The 18055-nt window shown below is 23.9% G+C and overlaps 2 protein-coding genes across 2 annotated transcripts; both read left to right on the top strand.

Annotated features, from left to right (window-relative positions):
• Positions 1-3688: 3688 nt before the first annotated feature.
• Positions 3689-8527, top strand: PVVCY_0500660 (PHAX domain-containing protein, putative; the record flags this gene model as incomplete). The annotated part of the gene is made up of 1 exon (XM_008627438.1): positions 3689-8527. The coding sequence occupies one exon, from the start codon at positions 3689-3691 to the stop codon at positions 8525-8527; it is 4839 nt and encodes a 1612-aa protein (XP_008625660.1).
• A 1953-nt stretch (positions 8528-10480) lies between these two features.
• PVVCY_0500650 (schizont egress antigen-1, putative) lies at positions 10481-16515 on the top strand (the record flags this gene model as incomplete). The annotated part of the gene is made up of 5 exons (XM_037635012.1): positions 10481-15536; positions 15754-15806; positions 15922-16017; positions 16181-16305; positions 16476-16515. 5 exons carry the CDS (start codon positions 10481-10483, stop codon positions 16513-16515), a joined length of 5370 nt encoding a protein of 1789 aa, XP_037490200.1.
• Between the last annotated feature and the right edge of the window lie 1540 nt (positions 16516-18055).

Genomic DNA, 18055 nt, shown 5'->3' with positions numbered 1-18055 from the left:
TATTTACAAATACTTGGTTCTTAAAAAAAATGCATATTAAAAAAATATAATTTTTTATGATAAAACAAATTGTTTAATAATAACAATATCGAATAACTATTATTCTTAAATAAAAAAAAGGATGAACGAAAATAAATGGCTTTATTTATAAAAATAATATTTTTTTTTTTTTTAAGAAATGCTTTTTTCAAAATTTCCTTAAATTATAATATTTATTTAAAAAAAAAATTTAATCATTATTAAAAAAAAAATATAAAAAACATTGATACAAAGAACAATTCATTAAAACATATTATTAAGACACATTTTATATTCATACAAATGCCCCATATTTAAATGGAAATATTTATGACACTATACGTTTTTTTGGGTCATAATAAATGATCCGGCATATATTTAATGCATACAAAAGAGACACGATGTGGATGAAAATTTTTTGTACCGTTCTTTTGAAACAAAAAATATTAATAAATAAAAATTATTCTACGATGGCATGCAGATTCAAATGGAATGGAACATTTTTATTTCGGGTTTATCTGTATTATCTATAAGTACCTTTTTTCTTTTTCCGTTAATATTTTCTACATAAAATATATTTATTAATTTTTAACAATTAATTTTTTTATAAAGGTTTAATGGCAAAATAATTACAATTTACCCCACAAAAAACATATTATTTAAATTCCTTTGAGAAAAGGAAACAATCTTTCTTTTTTTTTATATCCTGCATGTTAATACGAAAAAGGTAATAAAATCATTCTAAGTTGATGTTTATAACATTAAAAGTTATATATATGTTATATCTATTTTTCTGGTTAAATAATGATCACAATATTAAAGAGTTATTTTATGCATTTTTAAAAATTCTTAATTTAATAAACATGTATTTTGTTTACATGTTTAAATGAAACTTATTTATAGTTGCATACAACACCATTTTATTTCTTAAAATATATATAAAAAAAGGAGTTATACCAATGGAATTTATTATAATAAAATTCCAATATTTTATTCATTTATAAATTTGCTATGATACATTTATTATGCATGTATTATATGCATAATTTTCAATTAATATTTGTAATATAGGCTATAAATATGTTTCTATAAAATTATATATATAATGGGGTGTTCAAAATCAAATAAAAGAACTATTAAAATATTGCATAGAGGGAGGATACATTATTAACATCATTGCATTATATTGTATATGTTTGTACATATATAATACTGTATGTATATATTAGAGAATAATACCTCCTCTGATGCCACAAAATGGCAAACCTCATAACTTAATTCATATTATTATTGTGTATATATATACTACATATGCTGATTTCTAACATTTTGGTGCCATTTTTTTAATATACACAACTTCTTAATGGTTGTAATTTTTTAATATGGGTTAAAAAAATCTTAATAGTTCGTATACTATATTATGTACTTATGATTGTATATAAGAATGTGTATAAATAATTAGAAAAAAATATATTTATAGAAGCCTATTTTTATTATATGCACATACATGCAGCATAACGATTGTATTAAACGATATAGGAGATTTATTTAAATAATTGGAGATTATATGGTATTTGTTTGCAAAATTTCAAAAAGATGAATTGTATATTCATACCGTTTTAAAAGTATAAATTATAAGTTTTTAGACAACTTTATGAAAATTTATTTTCAAAAATTGTTATTGTAATTTTGTTTATATTTACAATGTTATTCTCGTCTTTTCTTAGTTAAAAATGAAAAAGAGGATTTTCTTAATTATTTTATAAGCTACCACTAAATTTAATACTATAATTTTACCCCAAGCAAGACTATTAATATATGTATATTCATTGTTAATAATTTCATAATATTCAGAGCTTAATATATATATATTTGTATTTACTATTCAACTGGCTTGTATGTGTTAGGATAGGAAGTGCATATAATGTACCGCCAAAATGTATGTTTTGTTATTTATGGCGTGTACTCAATTTCCAAAAGCATGAGGTGGAAGTGTTACAAAATAATATAATTTAAATTCATAATGAAAAAAACATATTTGCACTCACCCACAATATGTGTATGAATTATATAATACACACGTTTTGTTTTATATTGAAAGCTATGGCTAGATATATATTGCAAAGTGTTTTACAAAAAAATAATTCTCAATTTTATATAATATTCAATGATGAAACATATATATTATGCGTTCTCATTGATAATACAGTCCTTATAAGCATGATGAATATATCATTAAGAATTATGAAATGCCCAATTGTTGTGTATTTTATCATTAATTTATATACTAGCTTAATATTAGTGGCTATACATTTTTTTTTATAAGAATTTATGTAAAAATTACATGAACAAAAAAAAACTATAAATCTAGCTATTTAGCTATATAGCCATTTTCTTGTTAGCTTTCCGCAGTACTTTCATTATGTGTGTTTTTTTATTTTAGCATTATTATAATTGTGTATATATATTTTTAATATATACTGATGACCGAAAAACTAAATATGCTTATGGCATAAAATATTTGCTCATGTATATTCAATAATCTTTTACATTTTTAAGGCGTGAAAAATTAGAAAGAATACAATATGAAATATTTTTAAAAATATAATAATATGAACATAAATAATATATAAAGCTAGTATGACATTAAATTATGATTTGTTAATAAAAATAGCTTTGTTCTTCTTAAATAGCTTTGGAATAGGAAAAAAAATATACATAATAAAAAAAAAGGTGTAATGCACAATTATTAGGTGAATAGCACATTATCCATATATTATATATTTTTTTTAATCAATTAAATATGCCCTTATATAATCAACATATGTGAAAAATGTTTTTTGGCGCACATACACAAAAAAACAAAAAATGTTAATACACTATTATGTATACACAATTATTGTATGAAAAAAAAAGTAATAATAATACTAAAAAACTTTATATAAAAACAAAACAATCATAATATAATATATTTACGTTTTAAATCCCAAAAACCCATCTTAAAAAATGTATGCTTTAATAACGTTAAGCTGATATAAGAATAAAAAGAATTTTTTTTTTTATAATGATCATTTGTAATATAATTTAAAGATATATTTATATATATAACATATCTCTGAGAATATTTGAACACAAGGTGAAGAATATTTTTTTGTATGAATACTTATATATCACTTTTAATTTTTTTACAACTTGAATGCGAATGAGTATATTTTTGTAGTTAAGATTATATGATAATCCAAAACTTCATAGCTATTATTATATAACATTTTTACACATTTTTAAGAAATATAAAAAATATATGTACACATGTATGCCCAAATAGTATATTTTTATGCATATTGTGTTTTAACAAATTATTTACGTTAAAATTCTTGAAAGAATGCATTTATATATATGTATGAGTGAATAATTGACAAAATACATAGAATTTTTTAAAAGTAAACATTCCGAGCTCTTCAATTAAATAAGAAAGGTATTTAAAATACCACAATTTGAATGGAACTTATAACTACGCATAATTACATGCACATGCATTTATGCACGTAGATATGCATATTATTATATACAGACATAAGAGGTGCACATAACCAAATAGGTGTGTATACCCAAAGGAATATGCTTTTTTATTTAAAATCAAAAAAAAGAGAAAGTAAGATAAAAAGTAACGATGAGCATAGAAAACAAAGTACAAGAGGAAAGTAGAGAAAACATAGAAGAAAAAAATACGAGTATAAACGATAATACTGTAGTTACAGATGGTAATATCTCCCAAGAAAAGCTGAAAAATACTCAAGTCTGCAGCAATAATGAAAAATCGAATAGTAATACTACTGATTGCGTAACTAAAGATGATCAAAAGGTTGAAGGTAAAGACGCAGTAGAGGATGGTCAAAATCCACAGAAAAATACAATTAGCGAAAAGAGTAATAACACTAATCAAATAGAGAAAGAGCAAAATAAAAATACGACGACACCAAATACTGGAAATAAAAAGGGTAATAATAATAAGAATAATGGATTTCATAAAAAGAATAGCAAAGAATCAAATAAAAACACTTTGAAGAAAAAGGACACCGAAAATAATAATAAAAACAGTTTATTAAATGACGAGAAAAAGGATGGTGTTGTAGGAAACAAAAACAATGAAAATAATACGAAGAAAAATAAAAAAGTAAATAAAAAAAAGGGAAAACTCAATAATGCAAATAATGAACAATTAAAGAAAGATATTGATGCTGCTAAAGGTAGTGTAAATATTATTACCAAAGTGACAGACAATAATGATACCCGTATTAATAGCAATGAAAATGAAACGATCACAACGGCAATTAGTATTGAAAGTAACGATATCGAAGGAAAGAATATTGGGAAAAAAGGTTTAAAAAAATATAGTAAAGCACAAGTTAGCAAGAATCCTTCAACTAGTGATTTTAATACATGGACACAACAAACACCAGGTGGAAAGAAAAAAAAAGGATTAAATGTGAATGAAAAAACGAAAGACAAAAAAGTAAATCTTAAGAAAAATAAGAACACCAATTTTAATAATAGCACTAATCAGAAAGTTTATAATATGAAAAATGCCAATTTAAATAAAGATGGTTTTAACTATGCACCTTCAAGCATTTTAGCTAATAATTTTAATGCAAATAATCAAATGATTAATAGTTATTATATGGATGTAATAAATAATCCGATGGAAAATAACTTTATGCAAATGCCCAATGGTGAAGATAGTAAATGTAATTATGATAAAAGCAAACATGCATATTTAAATTATATGTACAATCCTTTAGATGCTTATAATTTAAATAAATGCTACTATTTTCAATATCCCGATGCACCATTCAACAATATGAATAATATTGGATACTATGGAAACGATCCACAAAGAAACATTTTAATGGAGAATATGATGAAGCTACAAGGAATATACAATATGAATGGTATGCCTTACAATAATTATATGAATAACATGAACCAGGCTAACAATTACAACGGAAACAAGAATACTGGACATAATGCTATAGGGAAAAATAATAAAAATGCATACAAACAAAATTTTTTAAATTCGCGATTAAATAAGCATACATCCTATGATAGTGGGAAAAAAATGCATAAAGACAATTCAGATTTACCACAAAATAAAAAAGAAAAATCAAATAATGAAACTTGCATAGATCAAGAAAATACTGAAAAAGAACAAAACGATTTAAATAAAAATACTACTAAGACTAAGAAAAAATATCCAAAAAATAATGGTCCCATGAAATCTTATCATATGAACAATCCTGATTATAGAAATAACAGTGGAATAGAGATGCAATTAAATAATTTAAATGGACTATGGAATATGAAAATGAATCGAAACGATCTAAGTTATATGTTTCCTTATCAAAACATTGCATACCCAAATAATCCATATCTTGATATTGCAAATATGGGAGCCAACTTTTATAGCAAGTATAATACCCATCAAACACCTAAGGCAAAAAATGAAAATAAGAACAAAAACTTTGCAGCAAATCGTAACATAGGTGAAAAATATATTATGAATAAACAAAATAATGGGGCATTTAATGAAAAGGGAAAAAATGATCAACAAGAAATATCTACTGAGAAAGGGAAGATTCAAAATTTAGAAGTTAATAAAGAAATACACAAGTTTATAGATTATTGTGTAAAAAATTATGGCAATAAGTATTTGATGAATGTTTTAAATGAATTTTCACCAAATAATATGAATGATAATAGTGAAGAGCTTAGTAACATTTTTAAAATTAATATTAACTCTGAAAATTTAAATGCTATTGCATCTATAGAAAAGGATGAAAAAGACAAGTTTCCATTTTTAAGTAATGATAATAATATGGATAAAGAGGTCGAAAAAAATATTGAAGAAATTTTCGATGAATCAAGCAAAAATATTATGGAAGACTATGATAAGTTTAACAAATTATTGAATGAAAATAAGAACGATCAATCCAAAGAGGAAAATCAAAACAATAGCAATGCAGAGGATACCAAGGAGAATCAAGAAAATAATAACAAAATGGATACAGAAAAAATTGGAAATGAAACTAAAGTAGATGAATCATGTGAAAATAACATGTTTGAAGAAAATAGCAAAATGAATATTACCATACCTCCTGGTTTAGGTTTACCAGATATAAACAGAGCTTTACTTCATGGTGCATATTTAGATAATATAACTGTTGTAAGAAAATGTTTAGAAAAAGTTGCTGACATTAATTATTATGATAAAATTGGTAGACGAGCTTTACATTATGCATGTGCAGGTGGATATTATGATATTTGTGAATTGCTAATAAAAAATGGAGCTAAAGTAAATGTATCTGATTATAAAAATTGGACTCCATTACATATTGCAGTAACAAAAATGCATAAAGATATTACCGAATTATTATTAAAAAATAATGCAAATATACATGCTTTATTACCCCATTCATTATCTCCAAATAGAGGAAAAACAACAACTAGCATGTGTATACATTTTGCCGCTATCAAAGGAAATAAAGATATTACAAAACTTTTACTTAAATATGGGGCAAAGATAAATGATACCGATTTATCAAATAGAACAGCTTTACATTATGCTGCTTATAGAAATAATTCAGATTATTTAAAATTTTTAATTTATGATGAAAAGGCAGATATAAATATATTTGATGTACATAACCGATTACCAATACATTCAGCCTGTTTAGGAGGAGTTTTAGAAAATGTTAAAATTTTAGCTAAAAATAAAAGTTTTATTCAAAAAAAAGATATATATAATATGAGTCCTTTAGATATAGCACGAATCAAAAAATTTAAAGATATTAAAAATTTCTTAACCAAATATATAAATGAAAATTTTAATCCAAATGGTTTGTTAACTGCAGAAAATGAGACAATGGATCCAAATATAGCTGATAATGTTGATGAGAAAAAAGAGAGTGTAGAAATAAATGAGTCTGAAAATAATAAGAATGAACAAAACGAATCTATAGAATCATTGAAAAATGAAAATGCCGATAAAAAGGATACTGAAGAAGGAACAAAAAATGCTCAAATAGATGCAATAAATTCATTAGAAATGGTTGATGAAAACAAAATGGATCCTAAAGAATTATATAATGATAATAAAATGATAAAAGACATTTTAACAACAACTATTAGTACTATTTTGAAAGAACGAAACAAAGATCAAATTAAGAGAGTTGTTGATGCATTAGGTGTTTATATTTCATTAAGTTTGTTAGAAAAAACAATTTTGATACAAAATTATGGAGGTATTGAATTAGCTAATAAGCAAGGGAAAAGAACAACAGGCGGGATATTTTTCTATTTAATAAAATATATGTACAAAAATGATATTATATCCAAGTTTAAATATGATTATATTGTTGAGGAGGAAAAGGAGAAAAAAAAAACATACAGAAAATTAAAGAAGAAAATATTACAGGAAGAAGAAAATGCGAAAGAAAATAGAAAAGCAAATATTTCCGAACATAATAATCTTAATGTGAAGAAAAATCAAAAAGAATTTAACAAAAATAATGAAAATGCATCTACAAGCATGAAAAAAAAACAAAACAAGAAAAACAGCTCTGTACAAAATGGGAAAAAAAAAGGTATTTTGAAGAAAAATTCAAATAAGGGCCAAGAAAATGCTAATAAGAATTCTTCTAAGCTTAGAGAAATGAGTGAAAAAAACGATAAAAACGTCACTGAAGGAAAAAATAACACACAAACTCAAAACGATAATAATAAATTGACATCAAAAGACGGCGCCACATTAATTACTACTACCACTAGTAATAGCAATAATGATAACAACAACGGCAAATTTAACTTAAGCAATTATAATTACACACTGAAACAAAACAAAGAGCCCAAAACGACGTTGCGTAATAATCAAAACAAATTGAATGAATCTGATGAAAAAAATGAATCAGAGGTACCAAATACTAAAAATTCAACCGTTTTAAATGACGCACCAATTAACGAAAACGAGGATAAAAAGAAAAAGAAAAACAGTAAAAAGAAAAAAAATAATAAAAAGAAAAAGAGTCAACAAGCCACAAATTTAAATAATAACAGCATAAACAATAATACTAATAACATTGCAAAAGGACATATGGAACCCCATTATGCACACTTTGCTCAAAATTCATATTATAATTTTAGAGATTTTCATGGAATGCAAAATCCATCAAAAAAATTTTATCACATAAATAATACTGGAAATAAAAATTATGCCTTTAACCATAATAACAATTTTACTAGTGGTAAAAATATTAAAAAAACAAATAATTTTAACAAGGATGTTATGCATTATCAGAACAATTTAATTTCTTATATATCAAGTTTGCAAAATGCTGTATATGATTATATGGGAAACGACAAATACAGCTATAATAATTATTTAAACAATCGAAATATGCATTTAATGAACAACCCATACAAGCTTTATGGAAATAATAATCCTAAAATCATCTAAATGAAATGGATTATCGTTATTATAATGGTTATCCATAAATATAATTTTTGTGTGTGTGCACATGCAATCCCCATTAATATTTTTTCTTATATATATATATGTATAATATGCGTATATGTTTTAGTGTTGTAAATTTTTTAATTTTAATGTTATGTAGCGTTTACGTATTTATCGATTATAAAATGCAAAATAGCATGTCTATATATATATTTTTTTCTTTTGATGAATTATTTTTTAAACTAAACTTTCGAATATACTATAGTTAACTACTTTTAAATAACGAAATTTAATATTATTCTATCATTACACACGGGGTAAATGCACATGGATTTATAACAGAAAAAAATAAAGGTTGAGGTGAACGAATTTAAGGGGTAATGAAAAATAATACCCCTCAATAATAGGCTACATTTATTATTTCATATGAAGGTTTATTCGATATTATTGATCGTTTAGATATGTACACATTTTAATGGGTTTATACACCAAGCTAATGTTACTGCGTCTTTTTAACGGTTGCTAGCTTTTTCTATTATATTTTTTTATTGATAAAATTGCATCAACTATGCATGAGAAATATATGAACGTTTTTTCCTGAACAATTAAGGTTTTTTAAAAATATATATATTTTTTTAATTTATTTAAAGAAAATTGACGAAATGCAATTTTGTTCATATTTCACAATAAATTCATTAAAATCATAGTATATAGTAGACAGGTCTCATTATGAGCATTCGATTTAATCTGTATTTCCCGAGAAAGCCATTAGTTTGAAAATTTTTTTTTTTTTTATTATATAATGGTGAGTTATATTTTGTTTGGTTTTTATACATTTATTTGTGCTTTAAACTGTACTTAAAAGGCGAGCACACAATAAAAAAAGTGTAACAATGTGATTATTCATTCAATATATGTATTTTTGTTGAAACGCATAGGGTATTTAAAGTATGCTCACAAATATATTATTTTATGGAATTTTAATTTGTCTTAAAGGAGAAAAAATATATTCCATGTTCATATTTTTTTACATTATTTTTTTTTTTTAACAGTTCTACTAAGACATTGTGCAAAATAGTTATCTGCATAATAAAAAAAATACTGTTACAAAGTTGTAAAAAAAAAAAAATAATATAATAATACTGAATTAAATAAAAATAAAATACAGAAATAAATTTAGTAAAATAAAGAAAATATGGAATTTATAACGTGAATAGAAAAAATATATTTAAAAAAATTAATTTCTTAAGTATTATTTTTTCTTTTATTGTTTAAACAAAATGTGGCAATTATTCGCACTGAACAAAAGTATTATGCACATTTTTATACACTTGCGTATAATGTATATAATACGGAAAAAATATATATAATATTATATGTTTTGAATATTTTAAATTTATATATACACAATATTATGATACAAATCTAGAGTATTATTTTTGTAAAAGTAAATTTTTTTTAAATGTTCGTTACATGGGTATTATGATTGTTCCCACAAATAATCAGCTATTAAAAAAAATGTAACAATAAAATAAATAAAGTAAAAATATACTAAATATAAAGTAAAAAAATAGTGTGTATTTTTTTCAGCATTTATTTTATGAATTTACTTTTATTAATTTCGTTCTTTATATATATTGAATGTATGATGAACATTTTATTCTTTTATACATTTTAATTATATATTTTTTTGTTCAATATAAAATTTTTTTTCCTTTTTGCTATCATATATATTTTTTTAATTTCATTTTGTGTCTTCATGTTTGTAACACTAATTTAGTTCCTTGAGTATTCAAAGTGAAATATAATTATCCCAGACGAATATCATTGAAAATTTGGTTCATCATATATTTTTTTAATTTATTTTTATTATTCGATATATATATTTTTTTTTCATTTTTATTTTCTCTTTTTATGATGATTTATTATATATTTTTTTAAAGACAATATAAAATCATGACAGACAACGAGCATCAAAATAAAGACGATCTGCTATATTACATAAACAGATACGATGCCAATGATATATTAGGAAATTTAGATGAAAATGATAAGTTAACAAATTATGATGGAAATAGCGGAATATGTGAATATGAAATTCCATTTCTTTTGGAAAATGCCGATATTAATAATAATACCAAAGAACATTCCGATAGAAATTCTGTATCTAGTTATTTCGATGATGGAACATGTTCGATTATTTCTAAAAATGATGAAAAACATTATATAGACAAATATGAAAAAGAAAAAATACCAAAGGAAAAAATAAATATTATATTTATTCAGAATAAAGGTGAAATGAATAGCTTTGAAGATATATTATCCATGAGCAATGTAAGCAGTGAAAATTTAGAAAACAAATTGAATGATAGATTTTATCAGCTATGTTGTAAAAGTATTGCTGATGTGAACACACACAATTTAAATAAAACTAAAAATGTTGTAAAAGATAAAAAAGGGTCATTGAATATTGAACATATAGATTATGGAGACATATTTTTAACCATACGTCATCGTCTAAGAGGGCGTGAAGGAAGAACGAGTAACATGTTAAGTGATAGTAATAATAATAATAATTTGTATAATAGTATGACTGATAGTGTGATTAGTAATTGGAGAGAAATGAAAAACCAAGAAAATTTTATAAAATATGAAAACTATAGAGGACATGAAAAGGAGTTTATAAGAAGAAAATTAAAAAATACATATATGAATAATTTAAATGGCGATAAATATTTTACTCCCAATAGAAGATCACGTGATTGTTATCGTACTAGTTTAGATAGTTACATGACTAATGAAAATGAAAGAGATATATCCAAACAAGAAAATATGTCTCCCCATTTTTTACCAAAAAAGAGAAAATCCACGAATAATAGTTCTTTATACAATTCTCAAATAATTGGACAAAATGAATACATTTTAAAGAATAGAACATTCTTAAAAAATTTTTATATACAAAAAAATTATAAGCAAGAATCTCATATGCATAATGATGATTATTATTGTGATGATACTCATAGTGAAAATTTATATAATGACGATGCATATAATTATAATAAAAATTTTAGTGATAGACAAGGGAGTGTACCCAACAATGATTTTATTTATTCAAGTGAAATTTCAAATAAGAAAAATTCAATACCACATAATATTTATGTAGATAAAAAATTAAGCACACCACGAAACAGTACGTGGCATAATGAAAATCAACCTCACGAGGAGGACATGCTTTATTATCATTCTCAAAATAAGGAAAAAAGTCCACACTATGGAGAAGCAGAAAATGAAGTACAATCAAATAATTATTGTGAAGATAAAAATAGTAATGTTTTTAACGAAGATGTTATTGGAATTGATAACCTCGATGAAAATGATAATATGGTTGACAAAGTTGAAGAGGACGATAATACTAACAAAGAAGTTTTTTACGACATTTATGATGATGATGAAAGAGATAATAACGAAAATTTTGATACCAAACTCGAAGAAGATGATGATTATAAAACATATAACAATGAATTAGAAGTAGAGGCAGAGAATGGAATAGACAACCATACTCCATCTAATAATAATGATAATTTTGTAAATTCAAGTAAGAATGCAGATTTGGATAATATAAACAACTGTGAGAATGTTTCATATTCAAATCATACACCAAAGAGGGAAGAAGAGAATGGACAAAGAACTTCCTCAATGACTAGTAAAGATGATAAAGATTATTTTGAATTGTTAATAAAAAAATATGAACAAACTATAATGTCAGTTAATGAATCTAGTACACCATCACTTAGTGAAAGCATCTATTTATTACCAGAAGGAGCAAAAGAACCTTCTTTAAATGGTCGAGAGATGTTAAAAACCGCATCGAATGCAAAGAATGATGTAAATAATAAAGTTGAAGATTTGGATGAAAACTTAATAGATTTAAAAAACAAGGAAACTACTAACGAAGGAGGATCTTTTAGTAATGCTTTATCTGCAGAAAATAATAATATAGGGAAATCAGAAACTGTACATAATAATGACAAAACGGAGATAGAAAGAGGTGATGGAGAAAATACAAATGTAGACTTAAAAGAGAGTGATGGATATGAAAAATTATTAAAAAATGACATGTACGATTTATATAATATCAAAATGCATGATTTAAATAACTTAAAATCATACGATTTTGAATTTTCAAAAAATTTATTAAAAAACGAGATATTTTCTTGTGGTGATAATATAAATAATGATGAAATAAACCTAAATGATAATAACATAAATGAAAAGATTGATTCACTAATGAACAATTACAATATGATGAAAAACAAACGTGACAAATTTAATGAAGAAGAGAATGAAATTCAAAACTTTTTAGCCGAATTAAAAGCCGATGTAACTAATCAGCTCAATCTAAACAACATGGAAGATGGGCAGGCTTTTGATTTGCTTAATTCATTTGATATAAATAATAATGACGACGATTTTGTTGACAACTTTGACGGCATAGACAATAATAAAGAGTTTGAACATGATAACGATATAAATCATGATTATAATGATTATGGTGCATATATGGATGATATGTTTAATAACAATGATGATGATAATATTTCGAGAAAGGGATCACGCCTGAAATTGTCTGATTTAAACGATGAAAAGAATTTATTTCAAGATGATAACTCTTCTCTTAATACTCCTATAAAATCTTCTGGACTAAAAAAAGATTCAGAATCCCAAACAAATACACCCCTTATATTTTCTAGAAGTAATAGAACCCCTAGAAAAAAAAGTGTAGAAGTAATATTAGTAAAGAAAAAATTAAAAAAAAGAAAAGAAAAAGAATCAAATGTAGCATTTGAAAATACAACACATGATGATTATACTGTTGGTACAACCACTGCTACTAGTAGCATCAATTCGAAAAGAAGGTATCCTAAAAGAAATAGAATAAAAACATTGCGATATTGGATAGGTGAAAGAGAACTTACTAAAAGAAATCCTGAAACAGGAGAAATAGATGTAGTAGGTTTTAGTGAATGTAAAAATTTAGAGCAATTATCCCCTCATATTATTGGTCCCGTTTATTATAAAAAAATGTATTTACGAGATGTGAATAATTCAAATGAAAGGGGAAACGAAGATGCGGACAACAGTTTAGATCAAAATGATAATGATGATGATGAAAATGAAATAACGATAGAAGTTAATAATGGTATGTACGAAAATGAAGTGTATAATAAAATTCAAAGTAACGAGAATTCTATGAGTAAAAATGATAATGGTGGTAGCAGATTGAAAAGAAGTATGAATGCTAGTACTCATAATAGAAGTGATAATGATACAACAAATAGAAAGGGAAAAAGGAAAAGGAAAAAGTTTATTAACGTTATTAATTATATTAAGAAAAAAACAAAAAAAAAATTAGTCAAAGTTATAGATAAAGAAGTAGATCAAGAAAATGTAGATAATAATAACATCTTTCCAACTAATGATAATATAATTAATGATGAAACAAATGTCGATCTAAATTCTCAAAATAATTTGGATCAAAATTTATTTGTAACTGGTAATGATTTTATTGAAAATGATGACAACGTTTTTTTTGATGCAGTCAGTCTTGGAGATAATGCACACGTGAATGATATCCCAGAACAAAGCGAAGAACTTATTGAAGCGCCAGGAGTAGATGAAGTTGAAAACGAAAAGGGAGCCAATCTAGAAAATGAAACCACATTAGAAAAGGAAACTACATTAGAAAAGGAAACCGCAATAGAAAATGAAACCACATTAGAAAAGGAAACTACATTAGAAAAGGAAACCGCAATAGAAAATGAAACCACATTAGAAAAGGAAACTACATTAGAAAAGGAAACCGCAATAGAAAATGAAACCACATTAGAAAAGGAGACTACACTAGAAAAGGAAACCACACTAGAAAAGGAATCCAGTTTAGAAAATGAAACCAATTTGGAAAAGAAAAAAGATGTACAGGTGAAGAAGAAACTATTAGATAAAAAGAAAAAAAAAAAAAAGAAAAAGAAAGAAAAAAATAAAGAAAAGGAAATCGACGAAATGTACAAGCAATTATCATTTATGAATTTTAGTTCATTTTATTCCAAAGAAAATGGAGACAATTCAAAAATGGAAAATTCGAAAAAGACAAGCACCAAAAATAAGAAGAAAAATAAAAAGAAAAAAATGAAAAATAAAGAAATGAAACATTCTGATGAAGATACAAATAATGAAATTGGAAAGTTAGACAAAGAATCAAGTGATAAAATAGAGGATGAAAGTGTCATAGGGGCTGAGTTAGAAGTGGCAATAAAAACTACAGAAGAAAAAATAGAAAAGAATGAAGAGCTATCCATTTTAAATTCATATACTAGTGAGCATGATGATCACATAACAAATACAAAAGATGGAAATTCTGAACTTCACGAAAATGACGACGAAGAAGCAAAAGATTTTCAAACTTCTACACGTCTAAAAAAGAAAAAAAAAATTGAAAAATCAACTCATGATACAAATGAATTGAATCAAAAGCGAAGAAAAACAAATAAGAACAATTCAAAGGAACGAATTTCTATTAATGAAAATGATGAAATAAAAAGTTTAGATGTTGATAAGAAAGTACATGAAGAAGAAGATAAATATATGACAAAAGTTGACAAGGAAACAACTACGGAGCCAAATAAAAATATGATTGATAAAGTAAAGAAGAGTGAAAAAAAGAGTAATGATAAAAAAAAAGAAACAAACGAGAATGATAAAAAAAAGGAAACAAACGAGAATGACAAAAATAGTACATTATGTTTGGTAACTCACGATAAAGAAAATAATACGAGTGGTAAAGGTTTTATTATAGATAAATTAAAATCATATTTTAATATAAAAGATTTAATAAATATCAACAAACCCAAAACAAATAATGTAATATTAAATGAGTTTGAAAACACGGAAATAATAAATAGTAATTCCACTGTCCGTCTTTCTCTTTCATATCCGTCTAATGTAAAATTATCAGGTATTATTACAAACAATAAATTATGACTGAATAGCTATATAATCATTATTAATATTGTTGCTAAATTATGGGCTTTTAAAAAATATGAGCTTTATTTGCATTATTTTTATTAGTCTTTCATGATTAACTTGTGTATCTATATCCGTCTAATACATTTATGATATATCACAATTCTTATTGCTTTATTTTTTTTTACATAATTTTCCCCTTTTCACAGTTGACGATGGATGTAGCCAAACAGGAAATACACAATTTCCCCTTATAAAACAGGTTTAATAAATACAAAATAATATCACCATTTAGTGCATTACATGAGTAGAAGCAATGGTTATATTATTAACGATAAAAATAATTTTATTTTTTCCACTATTTATTTTTTTTTCAGAGCTCCCTAAACAATTTCAAGCTAGACATAAATTTATTTTGTGTCAAAATTTCCCCAAACAAAGCACATAGCTCGAATAGTTATGATAAAATTTTGGTAATAAAAAAATAAAGAATATAGAAACGCAAATTATATTATGCATGTGCATGCACCTTTTTCCTTAGAACCTATAAATAGGCAAGGAAACATACGTTTTGTCCCAACTATTTTACGACAGTTCATACAATTTACTTTTTTGTCTTTTCTTTTTTCTACATAGGTTGGGTATATATACCAGGGGAAAAAGATAAAGATTTATTTTAAGAACCAAGAGAAATATTTTGAAAAGGATGAGTTTTTTTACATACCCAAATTTTCTCCTTTCAAAATTATTAACATTAGCAGGTAAGAATATTTAGTAAAAAAAAAAAAAGTTAATCATATTTATGTGTATATGAAGGTGTTACATTATTTAATAGGAAAACAAAGTCGATATTTCCCATTTTCCATATTGTCTATTTCTTATATAATTTGTTAATACATTTATGTTGTCATTACTTTTACTTTTTTTATAGGGAGGATTGTATTTTATATGTTTATCCAATAAGTAAATAATCACTAATAGTATGAATATTATTATGGACAAAATGGGAAAGAAGTGTATACGTATACATATACATCCATGTGCATCACATTTTTTAGATATTTAGATTGTGTGTTTTTCTATTTTTTATTATTCTAAAGGTTATGGGTTGAATTTTTCTATTTAATTGAAAAATATATATTATACCTTAAAATTAAAAATACTATTTTTTTTTTAACACTTTCAAAAAAACAGAAAAAAATATTACATGATGTATTTTATTTGTTCGAAATATGTGAAATTTAATTTGAATAATTTTTATTTTTATTTTTTTTATACATTTTATAAAATTAAGATAATTCTATACATATATTTATACTATTTTTTTTTTGTCAACTATAAATATGAAAACTTTATTTTAAAGTGGAGAATTGTGCACATGGTATAAAAAATGTGCATTGAAATTTAATTATAATATTTAAATTGTACATATTTTTCTCTTTATAAATATGCTAGTATAATTGAAAAAAAAAATTATATTAAAAAACATGGATTCATCTATCTATATAATATGTAAACATGTGCATATGTATTACTATTTTATAGAAAATTGTAAAAATGTGTTAATATATTATGCAAAACACGTAGAAAATATTATACAGTTATTTTTTTTGTTTTCTTCATCAGGATACATATATTGTAAAAATATAATTTTTTTTTTTTATTTTCCGTGGTGTGCATCTTTTTCATTGATTATATATTTACATTTATAGATTTTAAAACACAGCTAATGAATTTTTCTAAATTTTCCATATACCATTATATTACGTCGATTATTTTGCCGTCGATAATTTACCATTGATTTTGTGTATATATATATTAATAATGGAGTAATTTTTTATATCACTAAAAAAATTATTTCGGTATTCTATTTTTTTAATACATTTAATTATTTATAATAATATATATTATTTAATTTTTTTTTTTAATGTAAAAATGGAAAATTGTTTTTTTTTTCTATATAGAATTTTTCATATAGATTTTATAGAAAATAAATATAATAAAAAATTATAAATAAAAGGAATAACATTATAGATATTCCTAATAACATACAAATGATGAATAATATATGTGCGTTATATATATGATATATTATTTATATCCAGATTACTACATTTTCTATATTTAATATATATTACATCCCTATTTATATTTGTATTAATATAAAGTTTATATTTTGTTATGCTGATTTTTTAACACCATTTAGAACAATTTTGTTTTAATATTTTTTTAATGTAAGTTTTTTGATTTAATAGTTATGACTACAACAACTGTTTGTTTACATATTTGCTTTAAAAGGAATTATCTATACTTCTATATATAGATATTCCCATATGTATAATACTAAAAACATTTATATAGTGTATATTGCTATTAATCACTATGTATTGAAGAAAAACAAATCATGTTTAATCTTCCGTTTATATTTGCATTCGTTTTTGTATCATATGTATGTGTATATATGCATAGTCATAAATGATTTATAATGAATTAGCATATATATTTCATTTC

Source organism: Plasmodium vinckei, assembly GCF_900681995.1.
Source record: "Plasmodium vinckei vinckei genome assembly, chromosome: PVVCY_05".
NCBI classification, from domain to species: Eukaryota; Apicomplexa; class Aconoidasida; order Haemosporida; family Plasmodiidae; genus Plasmodium; species Plasmodium vinckei.
This window is presented reverse-complemented; position numbering and strand designations above follow the sequence as displayed.